At 43.5% G+C, this 27884-nt stretch overlaps 1 protein-coding gene across 3 annotated transcripts in view; it reads right to left on the reverse strand.

Moving 5' to 3' along the window:
• The window catches only part of SHLD1 (shieldin complex subunit 1), an 81984-nt gene that overhangs the window by 3302 nt on the left and 50798 nt on the right, over positions 1–27884 (reverse strand). For 2 of the 3 annotated variants that reach the window (XM_035005870.1, XM_035005872.1), the window contains exon 3: positions 545–607. The exons of the other annotated variant lie outside the window; for it this stretch is intronic. In XM_035005870.1, coding sequence (XP_034861761.1) covers positions 545–607 — 63 coding nt within the window. The remainder of the gene's footprint in view (positions 1–544; positions 608–27884) is intronic. 3 annotated transcript variants of the gene reach the window in all.

Below are 27884 nucleotides of genomic sequence, written 5' to 3' on the forward strand. Positions count from 1 at the left end.
ATTCCCTACACTCATCCTATAGACTCTTTGTCTCTCAATTAAAATCACCACCTTTGTGTTTTTTAAAAGAGTAACAAATAAACTAAGTGACTCAATAATAGACAATACGAAGCCAGAATTGGAGCCAAACCCTAGTCCCTGATCTCACTTTCTGTACCTCTCTGGGAACCCTAATTCTTAACATGGGAATCTCTCAGCTCTTCTGAAACAAAGGACTTTCCTCTCAACGTGTTCTAGGAAAGATCCCACACAAATAATTTGCAGAATTCCTTACGCACCAACCAGTTTTATTCTTTAAAACTTTATACTTTAAGTCAAAATATTATATTTTCTTTTTCTGCTCTGATAGAAGCTTTACTAAATTACTAGCTTTAATTCCACACACACGCCCCTCACCCCCACTAACTCAAGTAGTAGCTATCATAAAAATATTTGCACTTGCTAATGATGAAGAAAGTTGTGTGATACAGTGGGTGGTTTTAGAAAAGGAGAAAGGATTTGGGGATTTGCCTTTAGTCTTGCTACTAGCTAGACAGCATCCTACCTTGCTGCGCTTTGGCTTTCTCATCTACAAGAGTTTCAGTAAACGGTCTCTCTTCGAGAACTTCTGCGGTAAGACAAGGAACAGAGAAGTAGATAAGCCAAAGCATCCGAGGATATGGACACATGTGGTATGAGACACACGTAGGCCCACACGTGGACAGACATTCACTGGCCCACCATATAAGGAGCCCAACAACAAACCACTTAGCCACCTTGAAGAATGGCTGATTCCAGGGTGGTTACAGGAAAGTACATGATGGGACTGGTATATTTTATTGTTCTAGAATGCTCAAATACTGATGGGGGCTTGTCAAGGGGGAGTAGAGGCCAGCTCGAAAGGGATCACCTGGCCACATCTGGAACAACTTGAGCATGAAAATAAAATGAGAGTAACAGATGACAGACCATTTATTAAAACAGAAAACCATGAATCCATAAAATAATTGAAAGTTTGTTGAGGAACAGGATAGTTGCAGTCTCAGAGTACTTCCCCCTAAAATACTTATTAGTCACAAATGGAAAAAGAATAACTTCATCGTGGAGAAACCTGGCACATATCACCTCAATCAAGTCACCTAAGTGAGGGGACCAATTGAAATCCTGTTGCCATGGGACCAGATGCAACAGGAAGACCCTGAGCCCCTTTTCTGATAGTCCTGCCAAAGCTGCATCACCTGAACCCGATTATGAGGAAGTGGCAGACAAAACCAAATTGAGGGACATTCTGCAAAAGGACTGGCCTATACTCTTCAGACGTGCCAAGGTCATGAGAACCCAGAGAAGAGTGAGCAAGGCTGTTCCACACTGAAGGGCACCAGAGAGACATGACAACTAAACACAGCACATGATTTTTACCTGGATCTTTTTGCTATAAAGAACATTCCCGGGATCGCCTGAATGGGAGCTGAGGATTAGATGGTAATAATGTACCCCACTAAACTTCCTGATTTTGAGAGTTTCATTGGGTTATGGAAGAGGATGTCCTTGTTCATAGGAAAATCAGGGGTGGTGGGCATCAGGTTGGCAACTTACTCTCAAATAATTCGTGGGAAAAAAAAAGTTCTTTGTATTGTACTTGCAAGTTTTCTATGAGTTTGGGATTCTCTCAAGAAAAATAATGAAAACAAACCTCTGGAGGAATAATCGTTAAAACTTCCTTTGGTGGCCTACTTTAATATTAACACAAACAAAAAAAGCCTTAGCCCAGGGCTTGGCAAACAGTCCTTATCTAACAAATGGTAGTGGCTATTACAGAGCCAAGGGGAGAAGGGGGCGGGCAAGGGATCCCACGATGGCAGGATGAGCTGTCCCTTCCCACCTTCTCCCCCAAAGATGATCTAGTCCCAGGGACGTAAGGCAGGAAGACAGGGGCTGAGAAGGGTCAATGGGGAGAGTGGAAGAGAGAAGGAAGATCCTCAGCAGTGACACTGAGAAAGCTGGGGAGTTCCTCAAACTGCCACCCGAGGCAGCCATTGACCCAGAACCCTCCCAGTAGCACAGCATGTACTTGTTAAGGAACTGGTCAATAACTGATTTGAACCCAATGAGCCTAAAAACTGGGCTGGTCTCCTCCGTTTTTCATGTAAATCTCAAGCAGATTGCAACTCATTTTCAAAGAAATCCTCCTTCGCCTTTCCAGAAGAGCAATGACAACATGGGTTGAGTTATTTACTACATCAGTTCTTTTGAACACCGTCCACAGCTCATTTCAGTCGTTGACTTCCTTTGAAAACTTGCTTTACTACCAACAACAAAGCTATCTCTCTAATCATGTGGCTGTTGGCAGCCTTTCGGATATCTGGGATTTCTTTGCCAGCAAACAGAGTTAATTGCTTTTCTTTTCCTGATGCGCCTACATACGGACAGCATGGCGATCTTTGATAACTCAGTCAGTCCCTGCACCCTCACAGCTAAGTTCAAACCGCACCTTGTTCTTACATTAACATAGCCCAGATTTGTAGGGCTCTCAACTTGGGACAGTAATGTCTACTCTAGGGAGAGTCTGGGGATGTTTGTGTGTCAGGGATTGGAAAATGCTACTTGTATTTAGTGAGTAGGGTCAAGGATGTAAATATCCTATAAGGCACAGATCAATCCCATACAACAAAGAATCATCCTCCCCCAAATGCCAATAATGCCTCTTACCCCTTGAGAGGAACAGTGGCTCAAAGGCTGGATTCTGGGAAGAGTAGGAAGTGAATGCTACATCCCACTGCGTTGTAATACATTGCTTTGCCTTGCCCCCAGGCACCTTTGGTGTTGATCCTGCACAGTGCCTTTCTTGCTGGTACCCATTTGTACCATGCATTCCTCCCTTCTCAGACCTTGAAACCATTTTATTTTTCTCAGCAAGGGCCCCAGTCCCAGTGATTTTGGCATTATCTAAATTGAGTGGAATTTCCCTTTTTTTTTTTTTGAGATTTTATTTATTTATTTGACAGAGAGAGACACAGCGAGAGAGGGAACACAAGCAGGGGGAGTGGGAGAGGGAGAAGCAGGCTTCCTGCAGAGCAGGGAGCCCGATGCGGGGCTCGATCCCAGGACCCTGGGATCATGACCTGAGCCGAAGGCAGACGCTTAACGACTGAGCCACCCGGGCACCCCTGGAATTTCCCTTTTTATCGCAATTTGCTTCCATCACGAATAGACTTTCTTTAGGAATTGACAAGAAGAAAGGGAGGAGGATGGTGCTGGGTATGGCCAGGCTTTTGCATGCATTGTTTCAAGGTCACCTATCTACTAGAGCATCCGTTTGTTAAAGTTTCTTTCAACTGGAGAGAAAACAGCTAACATACAGATGTTTGGGACTCTTACAAACCTAAAAGTATTTTTATATCTTTAGGAGTTACAGATGATAGTTTGTTCAGTAATGTCAGGCAATCAATTAGCATGGAGGATTTGAGATTAATGGTTGCATTCTGTGAGACGCCATTAGCCTTTAGAAACCCAGATGTTTAATGGGGGTTTCTTCTAGAGAATCTTCCATGGCTACGTCTGTGGTTGATAAAAACGCAGCAGGATTTTATCTCTGTGAAACATTTTAGCTTTCAACTTTAACACGTTTTTCCTAAATGGATTTGGTATTTAGAATTCTGTCTCCCTCATGCACCAGCCTCAATAGCCGCCCACTCCACCTTATTTGTTCAGACTTTCTTTTACTCGCAACTGCTAACTGGGAGGATCTGTGGTTTTAAGGCTGCCCAGAGCCGAAAGAAATCAGACTTAATAAAAGCAGAGAATTACCAGGATTTAAGGAAGTGTGGCTCATACAGTCTCCTTTTATGTTGCTCAAAGGGAACAGCTGCCCCCTTTCTCAGGGGGGTGCATGGCACACTCCTACGTGTGGCCCCACTGCTTTGGTTCATCTGTTGGAGGCTCCTTGGGTTCCGTGTGGCTCTAAGTCGTGGGTGTAAGAAGAACAAGGGGAGTGGGGAGGGGGCATGTCTTGGTCATCAGTGGTCATGGATTAACACAATTTGGATGCACTGACGCCTCTCCTTTATGAGAACAGTCAGACTTCCGAGGCCCCACAGGCTCTCTACATGGGTGACACTGTCGTTTTTAATATATTAATATATATTGCCCAAGGATCTGGAGCCCCGCTCTGCAGGCCGCATCTCCCTGCCCAGATCTTTTGTTCCTTCCTACCCTCTTCTGTTCCTCTCACCCCTGCCACTCCACTCCATACCCTGCAGAGGAAAAGAGGAGTGAACAGCATCACTGGGTGAGCAAGATTAAGTCCTATACCTCCAGCCCCACAGGCTGCGTGGAAGTCTGAGTGGAGCAACACGTCTGCATCATTGCCTTGAGAAATCTGACTCCCTTTTCAGAACCTCTGCAGCTGCTGTTCCTCTGTGTGGAACAGGCTTTGTCCACATTTCTGCATGGTTGGTTCTCTCATGTCCTCAGGTCTCTGTTCAGATGTCATCTTCTCAGTGAGGGCTCCTGTATCAGTCAGGATGGGCTGGGTTATGCTATGTAACAAGCAAGTGCCAAATCTCAGGGGCTTAAACAACAAAGGATCATTTCTCACTACTTACAGCTCTGTGTCATACCGGTAGATCTGTGTCATGCTTGCCCTTTACCCTGGAACCCAGGCCAACGGGGCAGCCACCACCTCAACATTGCTTAGTGACTGTGACAGCAGAGGGAAAAGAGCCCGGGGGAGCAGGCAGTGACTGGGAAAGCCCTGTCACGTCTGTTCACAAATCACTGGCCAATGTCAATTCATATGGCCAAGCCTGATTTTAAGAGGATGAGGGTGAAAAATTCTTCTGTAGGGGGAGGCAGAGAGTATTGGTGACCGATCTTCTGTATGAGCCACAATTCCTTCTTTCCTTAAATCCTGGTAATTCTCTTCTTTTATTAAGTCTTTGATTTCTTTCGGCTCTGGGCAGCCTTGAAACCAGATCCTCCCAATGTGTGCCTTCCCTGAGCACACTATTTAAAATGACCTTTCCCTCACTCCTCTAGGCCCTGACTGTCCCTCTATCCCTTCTCTGCCTTGTATTTCCATGTAAACCTAGTAGCGTCTAATAATGTATGATCTGTTTATTGTCTGTCTTCTCTGGCTTATGGCATTTGTTTCCCTGGTTACCCCCAGGGCCTAAAGCAGTGCTAGCACAAAATAGATAAATTGGAAACTTTTTGATGGTCTGTGTTACTTGATGAATTTCATTTTCAAATAAAGATGTAAAGGTGCATGGTTACTAAGGTGAACAGTAAGGCGACTGGGAGGTTTGCTCAGGACAACCCCCGTTAATGCCTGTTGTCTCAATTAATTATTAATAGCACCCTCGTTCCCTCTCAAAAGGGCCCTGGGGCACACAATTCATTACATGTATACACGTATCAGGATACAGCCATCACATATATGTTCCTGCCATACATCCTGTGTCCCGGGGGGCTGAGTTTTGATGCCAGAGATCATCCCAGTCTGTGGGTTAAATAATAAGGTGTCTGCACACTTTTTTTCCCTAAACTTTCTATTCTACTGTCCTCCAAGACAATCTTCCTTTCCTTCCCCTTTGTTTTCACAGCAGTCTTTTCTCCTACCCCTAGGCTGTCCAAGAACTGTTTGGTTTCTGCCCTGCAAGTAAAGGGGCTCAATTCATTATACGCCATCGGTAACTCACTCTGATTCCGCTTTCTGGTCTCATGTGACTTTCCACCTCGGTACAATAATGCTGGCATTGGAGTTCTAAGGTACCTTATTTTCTGCCTCTTTAATAACATAAAATTAATGACCAAAAAAATTACAGGCTTATGCCTCCTTTTGCCTGATAGCAAGCCTGCCATCTGCAGCTTGAACATTTTAGAATTTGCAACTGTTCCTTTAAAGGACAAAACCCGCAGACTCACAAAGGGGCGGGGGCAGGGTGTGGATCTCAAGATATTTAATCCAAATTAACACTTCAAAGGATGGGTGGTCTGGTCAGGTGCTTTTGAATCGGCAGTCTGAGTCTGTACTTGTTTACATCTGAGAGCTAATCCTGATGAATCACCCAGAGGGGAGGTGGCATATGCTGTCACCCTTCCTCCTAATGGTGAACAGATGCAATGGGCAGAAGCTAGGGTCCTCTAAAAGGCAACTGCTGAGAACAGAAGTGAATGCTGGAAAAACCAAAAATATGTATGATCGGTGAAGAGCCCTAAAATTAAGTGCCCAGGGCAATTAATAAGGCTCATCTCTGCCATCTGATTGGTAAGTTATCTTACCTGTACCTTGGCATTTTATATTTTCTTAAGAAACTAAAATGTTCTGAAGATTACAAAGAACTAGGATATCCAAGTTCACACCACTTCAAATTGACAACTACCATATTGTCATATTTGCTTCAAGTCTTTTTTCTTAGTAAAGAAGGAAGCACTGGGAAGCCTGGGTGGCTCAGTCAGTGAAGCATCTGCCTTCGGCTCAGGTCATGATCCGTGGTCCTGGGACCGAGTCCCGCATGGGGCTCCCTGCTCAGCGGGGAGTCTGCTTCTCCCTCTGCCACTCCCCCTGCTCGTGCTCTCTCTCTGACAAATAAATAAATAAATCTAAAAAAAAAAAAGAAATCTTAAAAAAGTGAAACAGGTGATGGGGATTAAGCAGTGCACTTGTGATGAGCACCGGGTGTTTTAAGTGCTGAATCACTCTATCGTACACCCGAAACTAATAGAACACTGTATGTTCACTACACTGGCATTAAAATCAAAACAACAACAAAAAGAAGTAAATATTTTAATTAAAGTTGACCACTTCCACACAGAGATTCATTCCTTCTAGGCCATTTTTATTTATGTCTTATTTTTTTATTATTTGTTTTTAAATATTTTATTTTTTATTTTTTATTTTTTTTTAAGATTTTATTTATTTATTTGAGACAGAATGAGAGAGAAAGAGCACACGAGAGGGGGGAGGGTCAGAGGGAGAAGCAGGCTCCCTGCTGAGCGGGGAGCCCGATGTGGGACTCGATCCCGGGACTCCAGGATCATGACCTGAGCCGAAGGCAGTCGCTTAACCAACTGAGCCACCCAGGCGCCCTAAATATTTTATTTTTAAGTAATCTCTACACCCAACGTGGGGCTCGAAGTCACAACCCCGAGAACGAGTCACGTGCTCTACCTACGGGGCCAGCTCTGCGCCCTTTCCAGCCCGTTTTTATACCTTACATATATTATGTGTCCCTAAGCAACACCGTGTTGCTTTGTGTGATGGTCATTTTAATTTTATTTTCCATATACGAAGTTTTGCTTTTTTTCACTCCACTTTATGATTTTTTTCCTTCCCGCCGTTGTCGATATTATATATGAATCTGCTTGAGAGTATTCTAAGAACATCCTGCGTTATTTTTCATCCTCTTGCGATGGCCATGTGGGTTGTGTCTAATTTTTCCCTGGCACAGTGAGCCCCCGGTACCTGCTTCCTGTGTATCTGCTCTACATCCAACCGTAGAACTGCCGAGTCGAACGGAACGTGCGTTTTCCATTTCACCAGAACCGGCCAAATCACTCTCCAGAGTGGCTGCGGCACTCCCACCACCAGGATATGGGTTTCCCTGTTTCTCCACAGCTTTGCCAAACTCAGCTACTGTCGGGCAGGCGTATCCAATCCTGGCTCCTCACGTGGGGTCACATTTCCCTCCTCACTCAAAGTGGCCGAGCTGCTCTCCAGACGCTTAGCGGCCACTTGGGTTTCCTATACTGTGAAAAATTCATCTTCTTTACCCTTTTTCTACTGGGCTTTGTCTCTTTTCTATCTTCTTTTTAATGGCATACAAAATGAATTACAGAGAAAACAGTGTATTTGACTTTTCTCCGCTTGATCTCATGACTTGATTATTCCAGTCTGAGGCTGGACAAAAGACCTCGAGGTTTGTTTTTGTTTTCATGGCAAAGCTTCTCAAGTACGACAACCTTCACGGTGTCAGTTTATCACTTCCAAAAACTGATACTGTGTCTCTACTCCATTTAGTAAAAAAGTCACGCACCAAACCGGATGCAGGGGCAGGGCCAACAGCTGGCTCACCGGGTCTCTTTCCAGACAAGAAAATTGAGACAAAGACCAAGTCTCCAGAATCACTGCATGAGGGGGTTGGTGACTAGACCACGGACAAGGCTAATCTGCTTATTAATTTTCTTCATTAAAATGATCTTCATGTGGCTAACATTTGCCATAATTAGGACCACGTTGGCCTTGATGAGCCAGGCAGAGGCGTTCTCCCTCGATGATTCAGGTAATACAAGTTTAGGAATCACAGGCCGGGATCCTAAAAATGCTTAACAATTCTCCTCTTTAGTAGGAGATTAAGGTTTAGCCTGAGGCTTGATTTAAAACAGATTCGTTTTGCATGTTGTTAAGTAATAACCAAATTAAAGGATCAGAGCCTGACCCCTTTGCAGCTAGAAAAGCCATGGCGGATTATCTGGTTCAGCTCTCACACTTTCAGGACCAGAATCTGGGAGCTGGAATAAGAACTTGGATCCTCTGACCCGGTCCAGGTTCTGGGACACGGCTCTTGGGCACTTCTGCACCTGGAGCCCCAACAGGGGACAAGAGCGAAGGCTGTCAGACCAGGGAACCTGAGACAGAATCCCCTTCAGGAGCCATTGGGAATTAGGAGCTTCCCTGCAACACTTAAAGCAATCACTTAAAAATGTCCCCCCACCCCGCCCCCCGCCCTGCCCCGCTAAATGCTTTTTTTAAAATCTCATTTTACATGGGATGTTTCAGCAGATTTGTTTCGTATCATGGCCTAGATAGTAAGGCGCAATCAGGGGCAGAAAAGAAAATCAAATGATTCTGATCTAGGTTGCTATGGCAACGTTGCTATTTTTGAATACGATTGTTTACTTCAGAATTAAGTTCAGTGCCAGCAGCTAATTAAGATGAGGCTTGAAACTTTAACCTTAACCTTCACTGTAAGAAAAAAAAAAAAAGCACTTTATGATGCTTGAAGTGTTGCTGGAGACAGATTTAGCAGAGGGCTCATCTCCCTTTGCTGGGGAAGCAGAAAACGGATTCTTTTTTCTTGAAGAGGAACGGGGACCTACTCACCATCTGTCCAAATCCACAAGTCAATATTTCCTAATTTCAAGAGATAAAGAGGAACAGAACAGAACTCTTATCAAAACAGAGCCAGTTCCAGTGTTGACATCAGCAGACTTGCTGAGACTGACAGACAAGGGAAGTTCGATGCTTTCCTATACACAGTAGTAGTTTTGTTAGATGCGTATGTGTGTAAACAGACTTCACTCCACATCAGATCAACATTAGGTATATCTGTGAAGTAACAGGTTGAATGTAAACAAACACACCGGAAAGCAAAGGTATAGCTGAGCACTGCCCTTTCAAAGTAATCACCCTGCGAGGCCAAGCTCTTATTTTCAAAACGCTGACATCACTGAGAACATGCTGGAGCCTCTCAGGAAGGGTCTCCACTCCCCCTGGAAACCTCTTCTGGATGTCCTCATTGGTGGCAAATCTCCATCCTCAGAGGACAGAATTATCTTTTTGGAAACTGTCAAAAGGCATTAGGAGTAAAAGCTGATAAATAATGTAGGTGATCAAGCAGGGTAACATGGAATGAGGTAAAAAGCAAGGTTTGTCTCCAAAAAGAAATTGCTTTTCTTACGTTTCACACACTAGTTCTTACAAAGGAATTCCAAAACCAGTTCTGCGCGTGGCAGGCAGCATGGTATTACGCACTTTCAGATTTGTTACTTTAAAGGGCAGAACGAACGTGAATTTAAGTTCTAGCTTCTGTAAAACAGCTCATAGTCACAGATCAGAAATCTGAATTTCTGTCCTGATAGATGAGATGCTTTCGAGCATGGACTGGGTTTAGAAGGCTTGAGTTTGAGCGCCGACGTGTCCACTTCCTGGTTGTGTGACCTTGGGCAAGTTACTTGACATCTCTGAATCTTCATGGCCTCCTCCGTAAAATGAGGATGATAATATTAATGGTCCATACCTCCTAGGACAGTTGTAAGAACTAAATGCTTCATTAGCATTGAGCCTAGCACACAGTTCACCGTAAGTAAAAGCTACTCTGTCATTATTATTATAGTGACAAGAACAGCCCCAGCAGCAGTGATGTTACATATAAATATTAAGGCATTTGTCATTTAACACCCGAGATTTTTAAGAGTGAAGTGCAAATGCTCTTGGGTAACAACCTGCCGCGATAGACACACATCACAGGGAAAATCCAGATGAACAAAGTGTTCATTCCTGACTGGAAGAAACATCACCTTTACCAACAGCTGGTGCCCCATCCTGGCATCAGAGTAAACATCACCCATCTCACGGTTAGGACTGACTCCGGAGAGGTCCCAAGTGCATGCTCTGCAAAGCACACAGGATCCCACTGTGGGTGGGAACAGCAGCTTCCTCAGTGTGTGGGAGTGTCAAACACAGAAGCCCAGGCTGGTGGGGCCCTCCAGCTGTCCCCTGACACATCGCCCCAAGGAGGGGACCAGCACCAGAGAGCGTGGGTGGGATTGAAATGACTCGACCTGCAGTGGTTTTGTAGTTGATGGAAACTATGAATCAAGTGAAGAGCTTCAGGGAAAAGCTGAGGTTAGTAAATACACTGAAGAAGGAGAAACAGACTGCATCAAACAAACAAAATCTCTTTTTTTAAGAGATCGGGAAATCAGGCAGAAAAGATCTATGTTCACAGACTGACTGCTGGTGGAGTCAGAACTGTAGTGCTGAGTTAGATTTTAAAAGGCAAGATAAGACTGAGAAATACACTGCGAAGAGTCAGAGGAGTGAAAATCCTTCACTCTCCCCCTGCCCTCCCCCCATTCACAGTTGAATCTGAAGAAGGGCAAAGCTATGAGCCTTCTTTTCTGGAGCAAATAACATCAGAAAATACAGAGAGCTCAGAACCTGGGGGAAAGTCATAAATATTCAAAAACAGTGTAACATAATAAAACCAATGCAGAAAAGGCCTTAGAGACAGCAGAGAAATAAAAGCTGGGGTTGACTGAGTGGCAGAAAATATGAGACATGAGGGGTTTAGGATGTATTTGTGTTGAAAATGTTTCCAGCATCGATTACTAAGAGCTAGTAGTAGGGGCAAATATGATTGAATTTCCCGCTTTACAAGGACACCTCTAGTAGGATGGCAGAGATAGTTATATATTTTTGACAAAAAAAAAAAAATGTAATGGGCAAGATATTATGAAAATCCTTCTTGTTACCAAATATCTAAAAATTCCAGGTAAAAAAAAAATTTTTTTTTTCAGGGCGCCTGGGTGGCTCAGTTGGTTAAGCGACTGCCTTCGGCTCAGGTCATGATCCTGGAGTCCCAGGATCGAGTCCCACATCAGGCTCCCTGCTCAGCAGGGAGTCTGCTTCTGACTCTCCTCCCTCTCATGCTCTCTCTCATTCTCTCTCTCTCGCAAATAAATAAAAAAAAAAAATTAAAAAAAAAATTAAAAAAAAAATTTTTTTTTTCAATCTTTTAAAATGCATGACTGAGCAGGAGTAAAGGAAGGGGAATCCTCAGAGACCAAAAGCAAAATCACAGTGGGCATTCCAAGAGGTAAATGAACCCTGAGCTGGTGTCTTGATCTGGCAAATCAACTTTAATGGCACTCAGATTTCAGCACACACAGTCTAGCATCGAGGCAAGATGCGGGCTTGAAAGGAGGTCACTGCGTGAAGCTGAGAGCCCTGAAGTTACACCCTGAAGATGAACTAGGAAAAAAAAAATGCCTTGCAAAGGGTCCCAGTAAGAAAACTTGTTTGTCTTGGCTTTGGCCCTGGGTAGAGAGAAGAAAAAAGAAACATCCCTCTGGAGCTTTAACTATGAGCCTGACCTCATATGTGTTTGTGGCCTGAACTGAGTGAGACTATTTTTGTGGTCTGAAAACCCCCAGCCAGGAATTTATTTCAGTATGGTTCCAAAATAATGTGCCCTTATTTGTTTAGAGAAAGCAAATGCAAATCCTCTTTAGAGAAATGTACCTTCACTCAAATGTCAAAAGAAACCCTGCACACAAAATTTCACTGAACAGGAGCTCAATAAAAACAATACTCACAAAATACGCACTGAAACGAGGCAATGGAGCCAGTCCCAGAATGAATCTCACAGAAACTTTAGACATTAGTTAACGGTCACAGAATATAAAACAAGTATGTTTAATATGTTAAAGAAATAAATTAAGAAATAGAAAGTTTGAGTTCTGAACAAGAGACTACAAAAAATAAATCAGTAAACTAGAAAAAGAAACAAAAATAACTTAGAAAAATGGAGAATTATGATAATAGGTATTTATGCCTCTGTAGATGGGTCAAACAGAAGACTAAACACCACTGGAAAGAGAATTAGGGAATAGGAATCAGATTTGAAGATACTATTCAGAATTTAGCACAGAGAGACAAAGGGATGGAGAAAACAAAAAAAATGAAGAGATATGTAAGTCCAAGTGAAATGGTCCCACATGCATCTAATCGGAATTTCAGAAAGACATAATAGAGGGAATGGGGAAAAGGCAATGCACAATGAGTTAATGGGTAGAAATTTCCTAGAACTGACAAAAGCATGAATTCTCAAATTTAGCGATCACCATGTTTTGCAAGCAGGATAAATGAAAAGAACCCCTATTGCTAAGCATGAGATAAGACTATAGATTATCAAAGGCAAAAATAAAAATTCTTAAACCACCCAGTTAGAAAAGACAGATTCCCCATAAATGAATGACAATTCAGTTGATGGTTGATGTCTGGACAGCAACAATAGAAGCAAGAAGGCGGTGGAATAGGGGCGCCTGGGTGGCTCAGTTAGTTAAGTGTCTGCCTTTGGCTCAGGTCATGATCCCAGGGTCCTGGGATCAAGCCCCGCATTGGGCTCCTTGCTCAGCGGGGAGCCTGCTTCTCCCTCTCCCTCTTGTCAAATCAATAAATAAAATCTTAAAAAAAAAAAAGGCGGCTGTGGAATAATACGTTCAAGTTCTAACAGACAAGAACTGCCAACCTAGGACCACTATCTTCCCTGGCCAGATCAACAGAGTAATATATGTCATAGCCAGATTGCCCCCCTACCCAAAGTTCATTCTTTAAGAACACTCCAAATGGGGCGCTTGGGTGGCTCAGTTGGTTAAGCGACTGCCTTCGGCTCAGGTCATGATCCTGGAGTCCGGGGATCGAGTCCCGCATCGGGCTCCCTGCTAGGCAGGGAACCTGCTTCTCCCTCTGACCCTCCCCCCTCTCATGTGCTCTCTCTCTCTCGTTCTCTCTGTCTCAAATAAATAAATTAAAAAAAAAAAAAAAAAAAAAGAACACTCAAAATGGACAACATTCATATCACCTAGGTCAATTTATGGAGATTTTGCCTGAAGGCAAAGAAATGAGCCACAGAGAATTTTCATGTTTTCTATTTCTTTGGTGATGTGAATCTGTTTAATTCACTAATATGGACCAGCTCTCCTTGAAACAGGGTCCCAATGCTAGACTTTGATCCCAAATCACATGTGACCATCTTAAAAGTGTAATTCATGTCCACCGTACATTTTGTGTCTGAAAGTTTTATTCTGTAATGAGCCAATTATGCAAAATAATTCAACTTCAAAGTTGTTCTCGTTGGTTTTATAAAAAATATAGATGCTCTCAATGTTTTGTTTTGCAGATGACATTTTCTCTCTGCAATCAACTGTTTCCATTTGCTTTTCAAATGCTTACCAACTTTATCTTCGTAACTCAGCTAAAGTCTGCTGCTCTGGTGGTCTTGGCCTCACAATGCTAATTATGCAGGCATTGGCTCCAAACGCTCTTTTGAAAAAAAGGAAAATAATTATTTTTATGCTCATGATATTCACTCTCTTTGAAGAGATCACATGAAAAAAGCTGTATAGCTTAGTTTTAAGAAAGCAGTTAAACTCTCCTTTAGTCAATAAACTATGACAATCCTAAGAAGATAAACAGAGACAGAGGTTTTGACTCACAAAGGCAAATGGTAACAGTTAGTGCCTTACTGATATTTTGCAATTTTCTGTTACCTGAGGTCCTCCTTAATTTCATTTCCTGTGTAAATGAAATCATTTTCTTTCATAAATCTAGAAGGAGACACCAATTTGTAGGGGAGTATGAAAAAGAAAAAAGAAAAAGTGACCTGATTATACTGTTTATTCTAAAGGACTAAATTTTTTTTGAGCTCTGAGTAGCAAAAATCTCAAATGCATTTGAAACTTTAGCTTCTAAAAAAAGCCTCCCCCCCAAATCCATACACACAATAAATCTTTCATGCACATTTTTTCTCTCTATCTCGATCTGGGTAGTGGTTAATTGGGTGTATACATCTGTAAAAATCCACCAAGCCATAACACATAAAATTTGTGTACTTTATTGTATGAAAATAGTATCTCAATTAAGAAATTATCTACAGGGGTGCCTGGGTGGCTCAGGCAGTTGGGTGTCCAACTCTTGATTTTGGCTCAGGTCGTGATCTTGGGATCCTGGGATTGCTCCCACTTTGGGCTCCACGCCCAGCATGAAGCCTGCTTGGAATTCTCTCTTTCCCCCTCTCTCTGCCCCTCCCTGCTTTCCCAGGTATGCAGGCACACACTCTCTCTCTCTAAAAAAAAAAAAAAAAAAAGAAAGAAAGAAAATATCTACACACAACACACACTCCCTGTCTTCAGTAAGTCCTAGATGTGGTATAGAAATTAAGGTTTTAAAAAAAGATTCCCAGATGGTTCTAATGTTCACTTAGGTTGTAACCACTACCCTAGGGCAGCTGGAACATCTCTTGATTAGAATAAACATTCAGCAAATATTTATTTCAATGAATGAATGAATGAGTGAGTGAATGAACCAACAAACTAATAAATATCTGTGTTATTCGTGGTCGTAGGTGTACCATTGACTAGGTCCAGAAAAAGCCCTAAGCATATTTTTAAAAAGAAAAAGCACGCCAGATGTTCTAAGCACTGTAAATGCTTTATCTCATTAACTCTATCAACAAATCTACAAGCTAAGTGGACTGTTCTTGATCTGTAGGTGCAGCCAACATAACCTTGGCTACTTGAAGAAGAAAGAGAGGTACTTAGATGTAAACCACAGTACACACTGCCGTTGAGAGAGCTGCAGAAATAGACTCTAGGCTAAGCTTTTAGGAATTACTCCCCAAATCAGCCAAAGGAGCTGCCGGCTCTTCATCATTTGAAACCTAAACAATTAGGAAGCTGCTGCTACAATCTGGAAGCTTCCCAATCAGGAAGCTGCCTGTTGGATCAGGAAGCCATCAGTTGCTGGTTCCAGACCATGCTGCCTCTGCCATTCTCCACCCCAGCTAAAAAGGAATGTCCCATGCCCCAGCTCTCTTCCCACATAATCTAGGTCTGAATCCAGATGTTTATGGGAATGCATTTGATTAGCAGATCTAACTCACATCCCGAACACTAGCTATGAGAGATTCTGAAAATGGTAACTTCCATCCTCCGTAAGAGGAGGATGTTGGAATAGGCATTGAGTGAGCTCGTTGATAGACTCACAGATAATGAACTTGAGGCACAGAGATTATGAAACTTGGTCGAAGACACACAGCTAGTAAGTGGCAAGGGCAGGATTCAAACTCAGGAAGTATGGCCCTAAACACTACAAAGGCATATAAGAGAATAATCATACGGAGCACAAGCAAGCTAATGGGCGTGAGGTCTCCAGGTCCTGACATACACACTTTCATGCTCATAGCGACTGTACTCATTAATTCTGACATCACCTCTAGAATTTTAAGTCTCAAAGTTTCTCATCTTCATAATTCAAAAATATATTAATTTACTTGACCGCTTAATTTTTGGCTTGGGAAGTGTTCTCAAGTGTTGGCGGGGAGGGTTGTCGAAAAGGTTCTATCACCAAACAGTGACCGAAGACATCCACACCCAGGCTTCAACAACTACCTCCAACTCTAGCTCCTCACACTAGTTCCATGGTACAAATTAAAAGAACATTTACAAGTATCCTGAAATTATTTTAGGACTTTCTAATGGAACATCTAACTAATTCCATTTTCCTCAAAAAGCTTGGGAAACTGTGTTGGATGTAATAGAATGATGTTTATTTAGCTTCTGCTTAGAAAGCTATTATATAGCTCTTAGGAACTGGAAACCATGTGACTAAAGCTTGTGATGTATCCTTTGTTATCTGAAACTGTATTTGCACACATCTTTAGTACAGTTCGGTCTGTCCATCTATCTCCATCCACCCAACCATCCACCCATCCAACCACCCATCTCTCCATCCATTCCCCCACCCACCCATCTCTCTATGTGAATGACTCAGATAACAGAATAAAAATATTAAACTGTATCTAAAATAAATAGATCAGTAAATAAAGACTAAGGTTGAGAGGAGTGAGAAGAGTCAGTTCCAAATCATAGGATGGAAATGTTGAAAGTTCCTCACAAAGGGGAGTATGTTAGCTCTTTTTAAAAGACTATAATTTTGAAAAGAGATCCTTCTAGGTGCAGGGAAAAGAGAAATGCTACATTTGACATGATATGTTATAAGCTGCAAACCTGCCAGTTTGGGAAGGGTAAATATTTGCTGAAGATTAAGTGCATGGCAGAGGGATGTCATTAAATCTACAGTAATTAAAAAGTTCAATTTAGTATTGATGTGCATCTACTCCATTTTTGATGAGCATACAACCTCAACAACTCCAAGCCATAGTCTAATAGTCTCCATGGTGTAGAAGGAAATGATAAATGTCTTCAGCATGACTTCCAGCAAAGTGAGTCAGAGTTAATTACTCTGTGTGCCAGTGAAAATGGATTTGTTTAAACAAATGGGCCTGCCAGCCAATAACATCGGCCACATGCTGGACTAAATCTCATATTAATCAAATGCACATCAAATGCTATCAGACATGTGCCCAGAAGGAAGGCTTTATTCCTTTATTTCTTATTAGTCTTGGTCTCTGTATGTTGTGATGGAGGATTCTTCCAAGTATCTGGTGATTTTTGGCTATGTGTTCATCATTTAAGGGTGTGGCATTAAAAAGGGATTTTGAAGCCCTTGCCCCGGATACAGCTTATAGATGGGTGGGCTTCATATAGGGGGACTGGTAATTCATTCAGGCTTTCCAGAGACGGATCCTCTCATCTCCAAACTGGCCAGAGTGATGGATGAAGATGCTGTTTTAGACAGGAAGGTCCAGAAAGCCCTCTTGGAGGAGGTGGCACTTAACCAGAGCCATAAATGCAATGAGGGAGGGAGGAAGCAATGCAAATATCTGAGTGGCGGGGTCCAGACAGAGGACATGGCAAATGCCGAGTCCCTGAGATGGGGTCAGGTTAATAAGGCTAAGAACCAGCCAGGAGGCCACTGTGGCCAGAGCCCAGTGAGAAGGAGGAGACAGAAAGGAACAGTGTGCATTTATAACATATGAAAACAATTTCCCATGGGGCGCCTGGCTGGTTCAATAGGTAGGGCGTGTGACTCTTGATCTCAGGGGTCGTGAGTTCAAGCCCACGTTGGGTGTAGACCTTACTTTAAGTAAATAAATAAATAAAAATATTTAAAAAAAATTTTCCACCCGGACCTTGTCAGAGACATTAAAAAGCGTAACATTAAAATATTTAGTGATACCTTATAAAAACAAAAAAAGCACTCTGACTTGCCTTTGGTTTAATCAGGCAGGCTAACAGTTATGTGAAAGTATTTATCACCGTTCAACCTTGTGAAGATGGTGCAAAATAAAAAATCCATACCTCATAAACAGTTACACTAGAGACTCTCTGAATAAGTCAGAAATCTGTACACGCATCGGAGCTAAATCAAAGGAAGCAGCTCGCATTGTTGAGAAAAATCAAAAGCTTAAAACAAAACCCAACCAGTTGCCAAGGCAACAAGAAAATCATTCGACAGAAAATATAGTTTCCATCTCAAGCACGTTCACATGGAGAAGCCAAGTATCTTCCGGCCCTGTGTTGGGAGTTTTATGTAACCTTTATCCAGTCCTTTGTGGAGATGGGGCAAGAGTTGAGAACCCACAGCACTGGGACCTGGGTCAAAGCTGGACAGCAGGGCAACTCGCCAGTAAAACGCCCTTTAGGAGAGTGAGAGTTAACCCAGTGGTTCACAGGCTGAGGCACAAGAACTCTTCTCTTCTCTTGAAATCATTCGGCCACTTTTCCTGAACGACCCAATTTTACAGAGAACTCCCATTTCTGAGCTAGACACCAGATGATTATTGAGATACTAGAAGGTCACAGAGCTGGGCTGGAGGGCTTCCAAATCCTTCTCCTTGAATTTCTGTAATTTCAAAGAGTGACTCAGAGCTGACTTTAAACACCATCTGTGCCCCTCACTGGGCACCCTGCTCAAAGCTCTGCCACTTGCATGCGGCCAAATATGGTCCTGATTGTCCCCTCACTGGCCTGCTCCACCTGGAGACTCCACTGCTCCTGGGGTCCCTGTGCCTGCGCCCCTCCTCTATGGAGCCTCCCCAGTTGCCCAGGGGCAGCTGGCCGGCCCCTCCCCCAGGGCCTGCAGTGCTCAGTACATGGTATTCAGCGTCTCTTCCCTCCTATTACTGAGAGCTCGTGCATGGCCAGTTTCTTATTCGAGTGTGACTTCCTAGAGATAGGGTCCCTGTCCTACCTTTAGTGGGACACCAGGGCGGAGGTAACTGGTTTTAGCAAATCAGAAAAAACTGAATTAATATATTGCTCTTGGTTTGAAGGTGGAAGGGTGATCCCAAAGTACCATCGACACAACTCACAGAAGAATCTGAAAGCCCCCGGTGGTAGAGGGAGGCGGCTGCATCTGGTCCGAGCCCGGGGCCCTCGCTAGTGAGACCGCTGAACCTCTACTTTTCTGAACCGTGTCTTCAGAACACCACCTGCATCCTGACAGGTGGAGCAGGTGTTTCACAGAAACGAGGACTTGGTTTTCCAATAAGTTCAAGATGGCAGGGTTAAAAACATTAACCAGGTTTATAACAGTATCTCACCCACAGAACTAGAGGGGATGACATGAAGCACAACGGGGAAGCGTGAGTGCTCGATAAATGCTAACTGTTGTTCTCATTATTGTTACTCTTCTCATCCATCTATACTCGGGAGATTTTTTTTTTTCATAATGACTATAGATCACTTTTAATTTAAAAATAAGAAAGCAAAAACAAAAACAAGCAAACCAAAAATCCAAGAAAGCTATTTTACTCAAAGAATTAGTCCAGTTAGAATGCAACCCCCCTGGATAAGTTTGTAATACGTTTTTTTCCTGTATCATGATAGAAATTGTCCCATCCCTAGTTCTTCCTCTGCATGAAAGTTATACACTGTTAATTTTTCTGTCCCCAAAAAAATTTTTTTTTAACTTTGGCAAGTCATGTTTGAAGAAAAGGACTCCCAGGATAGGAGAACCACTCACCCAGAGGGAGAAGGTCTCCACCATACATACACCCCGCTCCTGGCGAGCAGCTCTCAGAAGGCTCAGACATGAGTGGGAGTTGCCCATTTGCTTTCCCAAGCACTGAGCATAATAACATAAACATCACATCTATAAATTTGCCCTCAGCATGTATCTGCATTCCAGGGGTCACCAAGTTGAAGGGAATCCAATGTAAACACACGTGAAGTCTTGTCTCCTCAATGCCAAGGACAGCAGGTGCATCTTACCTGAGGATTATAGGACCACTTCAGGTAACTGATGTAGGCCAAGAGTTAGTCAAGAAGGAAATGATAAAGGTGCAAATCCAAACACTATATATTTCTTTTCCCTTTTCTATAACTATTTTGGTAACTAGATTTTCTAAAATTATTCTCTCTCTCTCTGTCTCTCTGTTTGTTGCACACACACACCATACAGCAGGGGTCTCACTTTAGATGGCTTCTGTTCAGGACAATGATTTACAGGCTTAGGGATAATGCAAATGTCACATGGGCCCCAACCACAGCTGAACAAACAAAACAATGGGCTCGTTAAGGTATTTTAAAGGTCAAGAGAAACAGTCTGTCAGTGTTAAGGGAGGGATTTTTCTTCTTACCAATAACTAATCTCATTTTATTGAGTATCATTTAAATACTTCTTGAGTCTAAAGAGAACCAAGGACAAAGCTCGAGGAGTCTAGAGGAGAAAAATGGAAGAAAGTTAAGGAGAGAAGCACAGGAGTGTATTTCAGGAGGAAAAACAAGAGTGCACACACCGCACAGAATGTGCCCACGGGCGCTCCAGGTGATGGATGGGGAGCTCTGGGGCATGACAAAGAAGACACAGCGCTGGGAGAGGGAAGGGGATCACCCCGTGGTTCCAGAAACAGAAAGAACAGTGCAGCCTAGGACAAAAGCCCAGAAATCTCTACCTAGAGAGGCAACTCCTCTGCTCTGATTCTCAGGCAGAGAATTAGGATTCATGGGATTTCCAGGGTCCGAAAGATGTTGAAGTCTAAGAAATTTAAAAGCTCTCATCCTGCTTTCGGGATGAGATTGAGGACAGTAACATGAGGAAACAGAATAGTTCTATCCTGGAAGAACTCTAAGTTCTTTTTCGTGCTTTGGAGTATAATGTATGCACCATTGAAGCTAATCTAAAATCTTGAAGCCGGGGATCAGAGAAGCCTGACTTACATCTTCATGTGATACTATTTTGTAGCAAGGCATGAAAGCCCAGCTCTTAAACTAAGTCACACGTTAGCATATGCAGAGTCAGGAAAATGGAGGCTGTAACTAAAGTGCACAGTTTCTATCCTATCCGAGAACCCTTTAAAAATGCGGAGCAGTAAAAAAAATTTTTTTTTTTTTTTTAAAGATTTTATTTATTTGACACAGAGAGAGATAGCAAGAGCAGGAACACAAGCAGGGGGAGTGGGAGAGGGAGAAGCAGGCTTCCCGCCAAGCAGGGAGCCCGATGTGGGACTCAATCCCAGGACCCTGGGATCATGACCTGAGCCGAAGGCAGACTCTTAACAACTGAGCCACCCAGGCGCCCAAAATTTTTTTTAATTTAAAAAATGGGAGCAGTTTCTTTGCTTGACTCATTCCCATTACTCTTCAGAAGTAAAAGAAATGGAGTGGAGGGCAGGGAGCATGAAAGCAATGGCATTATAGCAAAAACAAGACAAAAACAGCAAAATATTAAAAGAGTTTTTCCTCTGAGTGGGAGGATTATGGGTGTTTCTCCTTTACTTCTGTGTGCGTTTTCATAATCCCTAATCTTCTACAATAAACAAGTAAACAAGAAAATTTTAAAGAGAGAGAAAGATATCAAAGGGATTGGAGAAATCAAATTGAGACAATTCAAAGCAATACAACTATTACTGCTTAAAAGCAAATGCTTGCCCTGCCTCGGGTAGAACCTCTGTTCATCTCCCCGCTTCTTCAAGAGCAATGGTCATTTGTCAAATATTTATCAAATGTCCACAAATGCCTGACCTTGGATGGAGAAGTGAAAGGTGGAGTTGTTGGCCTGGACAAAGTCAGAGTCAAGAAAGAATCAAAAGAAATAAAACACCTAGAGCACTATTAACTGCTAACCGGGTTCTTTTGGTGATGGCTGTAATTGGAGCTCATTAAGAGAAGAGACGTCAGAAAGGAACTAGGAGGGGCGCCTGGGTGGCTCAGTCGTTAAGCGTCTGCCTTCGGCTCAGGTCATGATCCCAGGGTCCTGGGATCGAGCCCCGCATCGGGCTCCCTGCTTGGCGGGAAGCCTGCTTCTCCCTCTCCCACTCCCCCTGCTTGCGTTCCCTCTCTCGCTGTGTCTCTCTCTGTCAAATAAATAAATAAAATCTTAAAAAAAAAAAAAAAAAGGAACTGGGAAATTAGAGCTGGCCCAGAAAGGAAATGGGGCTTTGGATAAGCTCCCCTGGTTCTCCACACACAAAAATCATGGCTAGGCTGAAGTGTCCCGGTGGTTCCATCTCGTAGATAATACGGTTCAGCCTTAAGACAAAGCAGTACAGTATTCACGTACCCTTGAACCTTTGTCAAAGTGTCACTGTAAACTTCTGCCTTCTAATGAGTCAACTCAAAAATTATAGCAATGTCTGTTTTTCAAAGTGTATATTTGTAACTTTTTTTTTAAGTAGGCTCCACGCCTAGTGTGGAGCCAAACTCAGGGCTTGAACTCACGACCCTGAGATCAAGACCGGAGCTGAGATCAACAGTCTGACGCTTAATCAGCTGAGCCACCCAAGTGCCCCTGTAACTTTTTTTTTTTTTTTAAAGATTTTATTTATTCATTTGAGAGAGAGAATGAGAAAGAGAGAGCACGAGAGGCGGGAGGGTCAGAGGGAGAAACAGACTCCCCGCTGAGCAGGGAGCCCGATGCGGGACTCGATCCCAGGACCCTGGGATCATGACCTGAGCCGAAGGCAGTCGCTTAACCAACTGAGCCACCCAGGCGCCCTGCCCCTGTAACTTTTTATTAAATTATAATATCATATTTAAAGTGCCTAAATAATGGCTCTATTAATTTTCACAGACTGAACATACCCAGTAGAACGAGCACCCAGGTCAAGAAACAGAACAGCAACAGAAGCCCAGAAGCCCTTCTTGTGTCCCTTTCCAGTTACTACCCTTCCAAGGGTTACTGTCATTTTGACTTCTAACACCTAGGTTGCTTTATCTGTTTTATACTGCATACAGAAGGAATTATACAGTAGGTACTTTTTGGCATCTGACTTCTTCCTCTCAACCTTCTATTTGTGAGACTCAGTCACATTGTTATACAGAGTAGCAGTTTGTTCATTTTCCACTGTGGGAACACACACCACTTACTTACCCATTCCACAGATGTCAGGCATGTAGGTAGTTTCTAGTTATGGCTGTTATAATTAGTGCTGCTATGACTACTTCCATGAATGTTTTTCCATGGACGTAAGAATGCATGTCTGTTGGGTATGTTATCTGGGAGCAGAGAAGCTTCGGCTTTTGGAGATACTGCAAATAGACGTAGTAGTTTATCTGAGAATTAAGGGCCCATCTCTGCTTTTGCCTGTTCCTGGCTCTAACTAGGATGTCCTGTACCAGGCCTGATCTAAATCTAACCTTCTGTCATCCAAGACTGAGAGCTCCCAAACCATTCTATTTGCATCTACCTTAAAAATATTATCTTCATAGATATTGCCTATGCTTATTTTTTTCCCTAAAGAAAAGTCTGATCACCAGAAGGGCAGAACAAATTATATTGTAGTTAAAGGCAAATTATATTACCAAGGACAAGCTGTCTAGTAAAACACAACTTAGAATTATAATTATTTTCAAAATGAATCAATTATTCATATAAACCCAACCACTCACTGGTAAATTAATGAAAAATATAATAGTGCTGAGCTTTTAATTGCTTCTATCACAAAACCCTTAACTTAAACTTCGGTTATCAGGCAGAAAAGAGGCAATTGGTTTAAAACAGGTGCATCAGGAAAAGCCTGTTACAACATGGCCCCAGAGCAAATATTCTCCAAGTCTGTGAAGTACATCTGTCCAATTTTTTCAGGCTTTTACTTTAGACAATCCTACGTAGTCCCTCTAAACTAATTACTTTTTTGCTTTTTTTTTTTTTTGGATCAGGATCTTTTTCTAACATCTCCAGTATATAAGCTTTATAAGAGTCCTGTTATCTCAACCCTCAAGTTTAATTTCCTCCCCAGAACTGTTTTTTTTTTTTCCAGAATATTAAATGTCAGAAAAACGGCAGATAAAAAGATTACTGAGTGGTGATAGAGCTTCAATAAATGAGGGCTTCCAGCTGGTGTTGCTACTTCCTCTTCCCAAAAAGTAATCTTTTTTGAGGTTATTAAACATCACTTGTGACCTTTAAAAAGAACTCTCTGAAGTCATTCATTCACAATAAAATCTGGTTAGACTATCCCAGTAGGGAATAACATAAAATGATGCCAATTTTCCATTATAAGACCCGATAATGCTCCATGACACACTTTCAAGATTGCTGAATAAGTGTGAAATGGTCCAAATAACAATCCAATATATTTTGCTGGGCACCATCAGGTTAATAAACTACAAATAAACACAACCGGGAGAGAGAAATGAGAAACAGAGTCATTTCAGAAAAAATAATTCCCCCCATATTATATTCCCTATGAAGATTGAAAGAAGAGGCAATTTGTTCTTGGTACCAGACCTGTGCCCATAGAAGCAGAGAGGGCGGCCGCTGCAGTGGTGGGGAGGGAGGGTCATAAGGAAATGACCCCTCGCAGCAGAAAGGAATGAGCTGAAGGGCATGGGAAGGAACTTCCTGGGCTTTTCCATGGCACCTGGAATCCCCACTCTGCTGGACTCCTGAGGTTGTGACAGGTCACAGACTGTTGTGACCAGCATGTTTATTCACTCAACAAATATGTGTGAAGGATCTACAGTGTCCCATATTCTGTTCTAAGGTTTGGAGATTCCATGATGAACAACACAGATCCGGTCCCTGTCCTTATGGAGCTAAAGATCTAGAAGAGCAGGTAAAACAGGAATAAATGAGTACATAGGTAAATTCTAAAAAGTGAGATCTAGGGTGCCCCCCACCCAGAGAATATGAAAGCTACTAAATCTGGATGCGGGGACAGGGGGCCAGAGAGTGACTTGGTTACGTACAGCATGTGCTAGAGTTCGCCACTGTTAAATATGTTGAATCCATTATTCATAACGAATGCCATCTTTAGCCAGGAGAGTGGTATTTATTGTCTTTCCACTAGTCATTTCCATGCCATTAATTTTTTTAAAGATTTATTTATTTGAGAGACAGAGAGAGCACGAGTCGGGGGAGGGCCAGAGGGAGAGAATCCTCAAGCAGACTCCCCACTGAGCATGGAGCCGGATATGGGGTTATAACCCAAACTGAGTGGGCGCTGCAGACCAGGGGTCCTCAGGGCACAATGCAGATATTTTGCCCCCTACCCTCCGGTCTAGACCCACTCTCCACCTGACTCCACCCTGCTCTACCCTGGGAGGCTGACTCATGGACTGCATCGATGGATGGGTACCTTTGCTCTCTGTCTTGGAGCTAGGAACCGGGGGCAGGGTGGGAGGGCTCGGCAGGAGACGCAAAGAGGGAGAAAGGTAAGGTCAGATTCCTTACTTCCCTGGCTCTCTTCCAGGGTGGTTGCCGTGGGCTGGCTGCATCCCTCCACCCAGCTCATGGCTCTGGTCAGGCAGCCCTCTCAACATAGCTCCTGTGAGCGTGCTCTCTCTGGGTTTCTATGCCTGGGCACTGTGCTTCCCCTTGTGCTTTCCTCACCTGCTCACACCTTTGTACATAATGTCTTTATTTAGCTTTCCTCAAATTACCTGGTCGGACAGTGTCATCTGTAGCCCACCAGGACCTGAACTGAAACAGTCATGCAGCAAGGATTTCAGGGAGGGGGTGCTGGTGAAGGCCTGAGAGACAAATGCAGACACAAAGATGCTTGTGGGAGATGGCAGGGGGTGGCGGGGGGGAGGCTAGGGGATGGAAGGTCATGATGGCGGGGAAGAGGGGATGATGGGAGAGGTGGGATGACAGACTAACCACGGACTACAGCACTTATGGGAAACCTACTGTGTGCCAGGCACTATTCCACAGGCTTGAACATAACTCACTGACCTCCTGTATCTTTCTCATGAAGCATCCCATTGACGGATCAGGAAACGGAGGCACAGAAAGGCCTAGGGAGTTGCTCAAGGTCCTAAGCTAGTAAGTGGGGAAGCTTAGATTCAAACCCAGGGAGGTCTAGTATCAAAATAATGTTCTCAGCCTCTGTGCTAGAATGACCACTCTGGCTGGGGCAAAGAAAGGGACTTCAGAATTCAAGATCTTGCAGGAGGAAGGCACTGGTGATGACATTCTTGGGACAGCCATCTGAGCAGATCGCTGAAGTAAAGCTACTTGAAGAAAGTCTTGCTACCCTCCACAAACCCTGCCTCCGTGACAGTGCAGAATCCTGTACAGATATCTGAATGGCAGAAATCCTGAAGGAAACAAAAAGACCGTATCCAAATAAAGTATAGTCATTTGTGTTATAAACCACAGCTATGATCCTAAGAAACCTCACATTACCAAAAAACATACATAAGTAATTATTTCAATATGGGAAAAGGAGGGTTATGGTCACAGAGAATTGATAAAGCTAAATAATTCTTCCTGTAGGAGCTTCGATCATAGAGAGTTTAATGACATTTTGTTGCCATCTGAAAATCATGAATGGCTTGAGCACATACCAACAAAAGAGAACCTTGAACAGCACAGGACAATAACCTGCTGCCAAGTTCACACCCACTGACGATAAAGAAAAGCCCAGGGCTCCCTCCGATGGTGCTTAAATCACAACCCCTCAAGGTCCAGAAAATGCAAACCATGCTTCTCAAGTGCGCAGGTTCGTAATAACCAGTTCTCGAGATGAAAACTGACACCATAAGGGAAATATCAATCAGTGATGTTTGTGTAAGGTCTCTTGCAGCAGATAAGATCGTGAAAACAACAGTGCTCGGGAAAACGAGGAGCACCAGGGACAGGGAACGATAGCGCGTTCCTCCCCTTACTTGTTCTAAATGGCACCTCACCATCTTAACTCAGGCTGCCTTCCTTTGGCCAACAGAGCCAGGCCATCCTGTTCCTATTAATATCAGAAATAGCTTCCACGGCAATTGCTTTCCTTTCCTTCAGGAGAAAGGGAGGAGAGGACATGCTCCCTGAGTCAGACTCATCTATTTTTCATTTGCACCGTGGGCTGCCAAGCATGCCAGCCCAGCCGAGGCTGTAATGATGAATCCAACAACAAGCTCGTACAAACGTCGGCCGGGGGCCTGGGTTCAATAATCGCTACGACTGTGTTGACCGGCCTCTGCCTTCCTCTGTTCTTGCGGAACATCCTCTTGCTGGGTCCCACGCACAGTAAAGACAGGGCTGCACAAAATGGTCCATTTCTACAGTCCTTCACTCAACATCTGGGGCTGGTGGCTGTGATTATGCGGACGCTCAGCTTTTCCATGCAAGTGGGGGTGGGGGGGCGCTGGGGAGGTAGCAGGCAGATGACACTTGTTCATCAGTGATGTTCCATACGTTCATACAACAGGAGCCAAGAAAAGCTGACACTACTGAAAATATTTATCCTTTCAGGTTCAGACTGCTCATTTGTTTTATTTATTTATTTATTTTTATTTTTTAAAGATTTTATTTATTTATTTGACAGAGAGCACAAGCAGGGGGGAGCAGCAGAGGGAGAGGGAGAAGCAGGCTCCCCTCTGAGCAGAGAGCCCGATGCAGAGCTTGATCCCAGGACCGTGGGATCATGACCTGAGCTGAAGGCAGATGCTTAACCGACTGAGCCACCCAGGCACCCCTGCTCATTTGTTTTAAAGGAGTGCACCCTCTCTTTTGGGTAGAGCAGAAGGAGAGATTTGATGAAGTACTTTGGAAAGGATGTGGCTTAGCTAAGTGTATTGCCAGGTTTTGAAACTTCCCATTTTTCTGATGCCTCAACATCCCCACACACAGGCTGTGAGCATCCGCCCTAGCAGCGAGATAGATACCCACCAGCTCGATAAGGCTGGTCCCTGCTACAGTTCCTCTTCTTCGCCCCACCCCCACCCCCGCCCTCGACTGTGACTGAGTGACACTCAAACACACCAATAAAATCTCCCGCCTTTGCTTGACTAGCCCACCCTGATCGCCAAAAAGGCACTTGCCCATGGGTGCATACTCTCGGCTCCCCACCTGCTTGGTTCAGTCTGCTCCCTGGGTGCTCCTCCCAGGTGGCCTCCCTCCTCTAGGCCCTGTGAGTATAATGGATCCTCTCATTTCATATGCCTCTCTGTAATTTCTGTGGCTATGTTGGAATCATCCTCAAAGACCCCACAAGGGAGACTTACTCCCCCGTTTACATGACGCTAAGCCACCCAGTGGTTTTGGAAAGGAAGCTAAG

This window comes from Mirounga leonina, unplaced genomic scaffold (genome assembly GCF_011800145.1).
Source record: "Mirounga leonina isolate KUSES-001 unplaced genomic scaffold, KU_Mleo_1.0 Mir_150, whole genome shotgun sequence".
NCBI lineage: Eukaryota > Metazoa > Chordata > Mammalia > Carnivora > Phocidae > Mirounga > Mirounga leonina.